The 9,552-nt window shown below is 46.1% G+C and overlaps 1 protein-coding gene across 1 annotated transcript in view; it reads right to left on the bottom strand.

Annotated features, from left to right (window-relative positions):
• Positions 1-1,062: 1,062 nt before the first annotated feature.
• LOC102680156 (LIM domain only protein 3-like) overlaps positions 1,063-9,552 on the bottom strand; it is a 64,724-nt gene continuing 56,234 nt past the window's right edge. Inside the window, exons 5-6 of the mRNA XM_006609844.2 lie at positions 8,808-8,964; positions 1,063-1,777 (exon numbers count right to left, since the gene is read on the bottom strand). Of these exons, the coding sequence (XP_006609907.1) occupies positions 1,625-1,777; positions 8,808-8,964 (310 nt within the window). The 3' untranslated portion in view covers positions 1,063-1,624. The remainder of the gene's footprint in view (positions 1,778-8,807; positions 8,965-9,552) is intronic.

The raw sequence follows: 9,552 nt of genomic DNA, 5'->3' as shown, positions 1-9,552 counted from the left end.
AAAAAAAAAAAAAAAAAAAAAAACGATTACTTTCATCCTGGCGTGCGAGGAATGTGGAGAATCGTGTGGACAAGGAAGGGATCGAACAGAAATCGCGAATGACGACGAGAATGAATCGGGATTGACGATCTTATGAAAAAATTTCTTCGAACAATTGTCAAAGCGACGTCTTAATTTTTCCTACGTGTTTTTTTCAATAAAATTTTTATCGATTTCAATTACGTAGAAAAAAAAAAACGCATCGAACGACGCATCGTCTCTTCGACGTCCCTTCAAATTTCTCGTCTCACGCTGGAAAAGTTTGGATCGCTTCGTTTCGTTTGAAATAATAATCGTCGAGAATGATCCGGCCACGTCGAACGATTCATCGCACCACATCTATTTATCGTCGAGAACTAGGAGAAAAGTATTCGTTTCCCGGAAAATTATCGTATCCGACAGGCATAAGCCTATTATCGTTCGAGGGATCGCGAAACTGTTTCCGGAGGCGTGCCACCGACAAATCTTGGCCGCGTCGCGCTTCGAATCGGGGGAAATAAAACATCTTATTCGGCCCGATCCGAGAGAAAAGAGAGAAGTTTCGGCATAACTCAGCCTCGTTATCTGACTCGCAAATAAGGCAACGGAAAAAGTTCGTGACATCAATCTGGCCCTCTACCGGGAGATTCGAACTTGAAACAATGCTTAAGTCACCCCTAACGTATGAGCCCCAAGGGGTGGTCGGGCTCGCTGGTTTTGGACGGCGAACCCACCGATTCGATCTGCCAACCGGAGCCCGCTCGCCAATTTCGCTCGGTTGCCCGGTTCCTCCAGTTCCACCTCCGGTTGTTGCCCGTTGCTGCTCGTCCAGTGGTCCAGTGGTAAAGCTAGATTTACCGGCGTGGCCCGCAACGGAGCCAAGCAAAGTCGACTACAAGTACGGGCAAACTTTGATCACCCCTGAGCATTGTTTCCCCCCCACCGCGTTCCTCTTTCTTCTATCTCCCCTTCTTCGTCCCTCCGGCTCGCTTTCCGCCCACTTTTTTCCACCCCTCTCGGTCCTTTCAAATCCTCGGATTTTTACGTTTCTATACATTATAACTCGCGAAATTCGAATTAAACTTCGTCTAAAACAGCACCAATCTGTCTTTCACGCGCATCACGACAGTTCAGTCGACTCGTACAGTCTTCAGGATTTTTTGGGCAACCTATTACGTCATGGATAATAATAATAAATTGCGAGGATACGTACGATTCGAGGAAATTTGTTGGGAAATAATATGACGTAATAGGGACCGATTTAACTAGAGTACTACCTAGATTAGATTTTTTTTTTAGAGAAATAGAAGTTGCCATTGGAAAATGTGTCTACGCGGAACGAATCAACCAACGTTCGTATTATATTGGTCACGAATCGAATTTTCGTTTCATCGTTGTCTCGACGAACGAATCTCGAACAGACTTTTCAGACACCAATAACGAACGGACGAGTTCCGGGTGTTACTACGATAGCGGCAATGATGATGATGATGATGATGACGATGATGTCGTCGACGACGACGATAGAAGACGTCCGTGTTCTTGTTAAACGAATTTGGCAACGCGTTTGGATGATACGATCGATGGCAGACGCTTACTTCGTTTGTCATTTGGTATCGTAAGGTGCCTGTGCATTGATACCGTTTAAATTATTCATGGAGTTGAGGATGTTATGGGCGCTCGAGCTCGCGGGCGCGTAGCCATTGTGATTATGGGTCGTCTCTCCGTTCACTTGCCTCTGCGGATTAGGTGACATGATCTGAAAAAAAAAAGAGAAGATTTGTCGAGTTATAACTGGTTCGTTGAAACAAAGAACGATATAGATAAATTTTATATCACGAATCGAACGATAATCGATAACCTACAACAAACCGTTTCCGTTTTCGCCTTTTTGGAATCTCTCTTTTGAATCGTTGGTGAATCTAAAGTGGGAAAGAAAAATGGAGAATCTCCCCCTCCCCAGCCTCCTAATTACATTCGCAATCAATCGAGCGGGCAACGCCTTAATCTGATTCGAACAATTATTCACGACAGAGACTTAAAACTCGGAAGAGGGTCGGATTGGCGCGGTGAAAGGGGTTGACGCCACTAACGAATTCGTTTTAGACACGGCAGTTCCTGTTCTCGTTCCTCCAGAACCGTCTACTCCGATTTTCTACTCGAAAAACAAAGAGGCCAGAACAGAGCGAACTTGTATCTCTCGGCTCAGACGCGGAGCGACGACTCAACTTGGGCGTTTCCTTTTCTTCTTTCCTCTCCCTCCCGTTCGATATCCTCTCTTTCGTTCTTCCTCTCCTCTCCTCTCTTCTCCGTCATTTGGTCTCTCGGTGTTCGACCGTCTCTATCTTCGAGTCATATTCATCGGAACGGCAACGAGCGGAAGAGAAACGAAGAGAGGGAGAGAAAAAGAGAGAGAGAGAAAAGAGGGAGAAAGTGTGCTCGTGGAAGTAGCAGCGGAGGGTAGCACGAGGAACAAGAGATGCCGCTAGGATAGATAAGTGCCGTTGAAAACTTTAAACTTCGTATCTCTAGCTCCGTTGTTCCCTTCACCATCAGTTTCTCTTAGTTTCGCCGGCAAAGGTGTTAAATTATACAGGCTTAAAATTCGGCAGACCGTGCCGCGCAGGCCCCCTCCTCGCCTCCCAACTGACGAGATCCCTCCCTTACCATGATTTTAGTTCGCGAGTTGATCATGCCAACTTTCGCCAACGATGAACGAGCCTGGCATTCTCATGATTTCCCTCATGCGTGTGTGGTGAACTTGTCCGCAAAGTGGTTTGAACAGTTAGGGCGAGTCCAAGGGAAGGAAAGACCAAGGTCTCTGTTTAATAATTCTCTCGAATATGATACGGTTGAAGAGAGGCTTGAAATATGAAATACCCTCTTTCTTTTTTCTTCTTTCTTTCTTTTTTCTTCTTTCTTTTTTTCTTTCTTTTTTTCTTTTTTTTTTTTTTTAATTGGAAAGTCCAAGGTGCGAGTGGCAGTGAAAAATTCGCACGGAGCGAATGGCGAGGGCCCAGTAATTAACCCGTAAATAATTATGATAAAAATGACAAAGCACCGCCGAAGAAACGCTTTATCACCGTTGCAAGGGAGACTTTTCTCCCTGGCAAGAATTTCTAAATCTTCTTGCCGCAATGAGAACCCTTTTCAGCTTTTCCGCGAGCCGACGAGAGCCAACCACCACCTTCCTTCCTTCCTTTCTCTCTCTCTCTCTCTCTCTTCACCCCTCCCTCCCTGCCTCCTCGATACAAACGCCCTTCCATTTTATCTCTTTTCCTCCTCCGCTTTCTCTCCGTTTCTTTTTCACCCCCAATCCACCCCGCCAGAGAATACCCCACACGTAATTAAGAAATCTCCATGGAAGGCTGCGGGCCGCTGTTGGTCGGTAGCACCACGGTTAAATTAAGTCTATGACTTATTCAAGTTTTATCTACAATTGCCAGAGATGGAATTACCGTCCCATGGATTTACTGCCGCGTCTTTGTAATCAAACGGCACTCGCTCTGCAAATCGTTTATGCACAAATACCGGATTACCGTTTACATGATAATGTATTGCAAGATAAAAATCACGGTTGAGATTTCACGGGTTGGAACGAAATGAAATTTTAATTCCGCGCGCCGGAATTCTCCTTTTCAAATTCACTTCCTAAAAAGGATTCTCATTTCTTTCTTTTCGAGCGACGAGTTTCCATTGTTTCCTCGACTCCGTTTCTTCAGACAACCATTCTTCAAGCTTAACACACCCTCCCCCCCTCGACGTTATCATTATACGTAATCTTATGCATATTCCACGCGTTCATCACTTCGAATCCTTCGCATATTTTTTCCACATAATTATCGCACCAAACTGATGTATACACCGTTCTTTGGTTAACTCCGTGGCGCGATTTACGAAGCGGAACCTTTGCACCTCGGCCACGAATAAGACATTAATCGCGACTCGACGAGAGAAGGTGAAGGCAGTTTGTAACTGACGGTAAATGCGGAGAATCGGGGGAGGGGAGGGAGGGTTGTCGGTGGTTACCAGGAGCTACGGGAATCGCGTGTCATTTGTCCGTTGATCTCCCGCGGTTGGGAACCAGCCAGGTGGTAGCCGCTTCCTCCGCAACGCTGCTTTTCTTAAGCGCAAAAATTAGCGCCACCCTCTTGCGCCTCGATTCTTCGCCGGGCTCGATCCATCCGCTCGAGGCACGAGATGAGAATTAGCCACGTCGTTTATCGAAGGAGGATCATTTAGAACTGAACCTCGTGCCGTGAACCTCGTTATTTTACCAGGGATTATTACATCGCGTTGGATTCCCTTAATGTGCTCCATCATTCGGAATTTCCAGCCACTTTTTTATTTCTTTCTTTCTTTCTTTTTTCTTTCTTTCGCGAAACGATTTTCAATTGACCGTGTCTCGCGTTATTAGTTATAGTTGAATGTTAAATGAAAAAAAAGCGAGATGTATTTGGGAAGGTATTTCGATTTCGATATTTAAACTTGTTCCCGTGTTCCTGGAAAAGGGATCGTGCAATTTTGTCAGTCGATTAAACCAAGTGCGGGGGAGGCAGTTTCGTATAATAAGTGGACGTGAAAGTCCACGCGCTACGTGTAATAATCGTTAGAAAAGAGAGTAGAGAACGCCACAGAGAGTAGCGTTTCCGTTGTTTCGTAACTAAACTCATAATCTCGCATAAGCTCGCAACCTGGCCTTTCCCATGCGAGCTTTCTCCTCGTGCGTTATGAGAAGGGACTTCATGCGAAATGTAGTCAAGTATCTAATAACGCGTTCGTTAACGAAAACGATGCGTGTGATTCGATATCCTCCCTAGAGGGAGGGAGGAGGGGAGAGGATTGTAAAATTTTCCTATCCTCCATTTTTTTTCGTATAAATTTTTATTCTCTCTCTTTTTTTTTTTCTTTTCTTAGAAGATCGTAATATTATAAGTCAGAAGCCTCACCAAGTTGCAAATCATGGTTCGATAAGAATGACGTATATTCGAAAGTTTAATTTAATTCAGCCTCTCCGTGCACGTTCCACCAACTTTCGAGGGTCTAATCGTCTGGAAGAAGTATAGAAGACGTTGTAATACCTTATTCGCCGTACGAATCTCGTACTGCACATTGATCCTCTTAAATTCCCATGTAGTCTCCGTCTTGGCATTAGCATATTATCTTCCGCAACCTCCTCCCTCCTCGTTTCTCCCCTTCTACCTTGTTCCACCCCCTTCAACCCTCTGATTCGCAGAGGACTTTGCAGACACTTGAGAGTTTGTTTTAAAACTCAGATAATCGTTTCGAACTCCTTCCCTCTCAGCCTATCTCCCTCCCTCCTTCTTACGCCTTCTCTTTCCTCGCGGCCTATCCCTTTCTCACGCAGCGCGTTCTCCGCTCGGTCTCAAGGGGAAAATTAGACGAAAATAAGACTTCTCGCCAATTTTTAAACGCGTTACAGTTGTCTCTCGTGGGAAAAAGAAAGAAAGAGAAAGAGAGAGAGAGGGAGAAGGGGTGGATCATCGCGATATGATAAAAAGACACGATCGAAAATCGATCGAGAAATTGGCCTCTCGAAAACGCTTTTCCCTTCTCTAAACTCGCTCAAAGAATCGCGCGCGACACGTTCGACGGATGCGGATGGAATAATCTCTTTTCAACGAGGCGTAACTTTTTTTTATAGGAAGGAAAGAGACCACGTAAGAAGGAGGAAAGGTTGGATCGTCCTGTGGAAGACGGTGGTAATTGAATTTATCGAGGGTGATGACCGTCCTATTTCTTTCCATTCCCTTCTTTTTCACCCCCCATTACCGGTTTACCTAGGATCACTCGCCACGCTCGAGTTATTCGTAAACGCCTCACGGCCAGGCATTATTTACAAGAGCCGAGGAGATCCTCCTCGGACTCGAAGCTCTCCTGGGCGCTGAGAAAGATTGGGACAGCTGTCTGTTCTCAGGCAATCAGAAAAACTACCTTCCACCTCCTCCTAGGGCCGGGCCAACTTCGCCATTCCCATAGCCATGGCTTAAGGAGAGCGTTAGGGCGGCAGCTGCCACGGCGCTCACCCCACTTGGCGGTTTTTAAGAATCTTAACGCCTCCCCACCGTCTCCCTCTTTTACTCCTGATTTCGTCAAGTCGAGATAGCACCACCACTTTGCATTCCGTCGCGACGTTTAATTCCACCAACGAGCCGGCTGGGCTTCCAAGGGTCGAATTATATCCTTTCCTTCCTAACTCCTGTTGATCGTCCTCCCTCTAATCCGTTCCCACGATCTTTACACGGTTCGACGAAACGCTTCTTCCCTCGAAAGAAGAACGTCCCAGAAGATACGATTGAATATCACGAATCAACCGTTACAGGCGCATCTCGTCGAAATTAGAATCGCGTTGGTATCGCGCTTCCAATCTCAACGTGACAATTAACGAGGAGAATACGCGTGGAGGAACGATCCGCGACCCGACATTATCTATCGCGTCAAACCCCCGCCGGCTGCCTCGGTCGATTGTCTTTTCCATTCAGATGCTAAATGTCAAAATGACATTCACCGTTTCGAGGAAATGGTGGAACGGGCCTCGATGTCGCCTGGGCGGACACCTTCGGGGATGTAGCCCCAGCGATCGAAGGTATTCACGCTCCGGGAACGACACGTCAAGAGGGATCCATCAGGCTTAAACGTAATAGATGCTCAAACTACATTAGCATGCCGCGTCGATTATTGGCATTAGTCTACCATCCCATCGTGTTATTTCACGGCATCGGTCATTTATAACCCTCGAGTCGTAAACCTATCCACGGGAACGATATTGTCGCTCGAAATACCATCATCATCGATCCTTCTTTCGCATTTCTACGAAGAGAAACGAAGAGCTACCAGAATCATGATTTTTCCACCATGATCCGTCACCGTTTCTTTCGCCAACATTCGTGTTCGCTCTCGAGTCGTTCTAGATCGTCGTTGCGTGCCCGAAAAGGGAAAAGGAAATCACGGTGACACGATCGTACCACGATTTATGCGCCGCTCGACATTTCTCTTTTCTTTTTTTTTTCTTTTTGAACGCGAGAAACAATCGTTGACCGCTACTTTGGCGCGTGATTCCTCTCACCCTTGATGGTGTCGCGTTACCGTCGCGGATTTTCTTTCTTTCTTTCTTTCTTTTTCTTTTTTCTTTCCTCTCTACGACACGCGGATTTCGCCCATGGTCATATATATATATATACAACGAACTGATATTAATTGAACGAAACAACGCTCGCACACGGGGATCGAGCCACGCATACGGAAGCGAGGACGCACGCAGAAGGCTTCCGCCCGAGAACATGAACGCTCACGTGGTGTAGAAATAGAGTCGCAAGGGTTAGCAACCCCTGAATTACACGCAGCTCTCGGGCAGGACTGGTTGGTTAAGGGGAGAAAATTTGCATATTATAAGTAGTACACGGTGGCGAGGCTGATATGATCGGGGGCTGGGAGACCTCGTTATTCCGTGCATGCGTACGAATCGAGCGTGTGCACCGGCCACTCTTCCTAGCCGCTCTTAAAAAGTTTGTGTCTTGAAACTTCCGACTTAACGATACTTTTTACCAATTATGCGAATCGTCCCCCCCGAAGGGAAAATAAGACCAAGGGCTTACGAAAATAACGAAGCAATCGAGGAAACGGGAAAATTTTGTACGTGTTTTGAATTTTCAAAATGTGTTGCGCGACGTTCTGTCAAAATGTCTACATGGAGAATCTCGAGAACGAATCGCGCGATATGTATAACGGCGAGTTGTTAATCGGTAAATATTGCGCTTTGGTAAATTACGGTACGTGACGTGCAAAGCGTGCAAAAGGGACGTAAACAACCTTGCAAGACGGTGGCCGGATTAAGTAGATCGGATCCTGGTTGGGTCGGACGGGTCCTAGGGCTTAAGAAGATATTGTTTCCGGAGCACGGCTGTTGTCTCAAGATAATCAAGAAACTCGGACGGCTTAACACCGAAGACGAGTTTATAATTTCAACTTGTTGAAATACGTAACTTTTCATCGATCATCGATGGAAGATATCTTTCATCCATGAAGAAAAGAAGACGTATATATATATATCCTTATTTATTTATCGTACCATCCACGATACTTGGAATATCTTCCTCGTTTTCCTGCAATTTTTTCGCGAAAGAGAGGACGAGATTCGGAAATTTCAACCACGCTCAACTCCTCTTAAGACGCCGGCATCTAATCTCTGATCCAAAGAGTGAATTCTTTCGCACGTTCCAGCGTTGCCGAAGAGGACGAGATCGTTACGGTATGCGATGAGGCTTGCTTAACGGACGAAGCTTAATTAATAAGGACACGCGATATCCCGACTCGTAAGACGATGGCTGGGGCTGTAAAGCATAGCTGAAGCCTCGAGGGAGTCCTTTGTTGTCGGGGAGGGTCAGGATGAGCGACCTGCCACTTTAACCCCCATCTTAAGGGGTTACGTCTTAAGGAGTTTTCAACCTTCGCAGGAACATCCACAACGCGATGGATCGTGATCCCCCGCCGTGATTCAAAGCACACCCTGGCCGCGCGGTGAAAGTGATACGGTTGCATGGTCAGCATACATATTTGCGGCGGAACCATTGGGGAGGGGGGAGGGGAGGGTGATATCGACCACGTTTATAGCGGTATCGTTGTCAAAGCGCGTCAACCACCGGGGATTATACGGATCCCGAGGCCCGGCATAATCGATGGATGCTTCGGAGGAAAACGAAAAAACGGAGGAGATAAATTCTTGGAGGGAAATTTTTGAAAGAACGATGGGCGAAAGCAGTTCAATTAACCTGTGGTTGAAGATGGAACACTTGTCTCTTGATCTGCGCCAATGTCGCGGTCGATGGTGGATGGACCGCCATGTTGGCAAAAACCAGTCTCTCCTCGTAGTCGCTCTCGCACAGGATTTTGTTCTCGCACAAGAAAAATTTGTCCCCCACGCAGAATCTGGAATCGAACAAGTTTAACAATTAAAGTTTAAATTTTTCGCTTTTTTCTTTTTTTTTTTTTTTTTTCGTCGAAATTATCGTTCGATCTTGGGAGGCGCTGCGATGACGAAGCATAGGGGGAACGGAGAAGGAATTTCCGGGAGAAATTCCGAAGAGGTTGAAGAGTTGACGGGAGATAGGCGGAGTAGTAAAGCGTGCTAATTCCTTTTAAGACCGTTTTCCGTTCCGCTCCGTCGAGGAAATTGCGAGAAAATAAAAACAAGCGGCGAAACGGCACACCGGGCACACCGTAGCTTCCGAGAGTGTCTTCGAGCTCCTTTAAATGTAAATTTCCACTCGATTCGCAGACGCTACGTCGTACCTGGATTACCGCCTCCTTCTCTAACCTTCTTCTTCTTCCCCTCCCCCTCCGAACGTTGAATATCGAGATCGAGACCGAAATCTTTTCTCTAACGATCCATTCTCCACGTATTGGCGCCTTTTTTCGTTTCACTTTTTTTTCTTTTTTCTTTCTTTCTTTCTTTCTTTCTTTCTTTCTTTCTTTCTTTCTTTCTTTCTTTTTTCTTTTGGAAAACGCTCACGGACA

This window comes from Apis dorsata, unplaced genomic scaffold (genome assembly GCF_000469605.1).
Source record: "Apis dorsata unplaced genomic scaffold, Apis dorsata 1.3 scaffold_61, whole genome shotgun sequence".
Taxonomy (NCBI): domain Eukaryota; kingdom Metazoa; phylum Arthropoda; class Insecta; order Hymenoptera; family Apidae; genus Apis; species Apis dorsata.
This window is presented reverse-complemented; position numbering and strand designations above follow the sequence as displayed.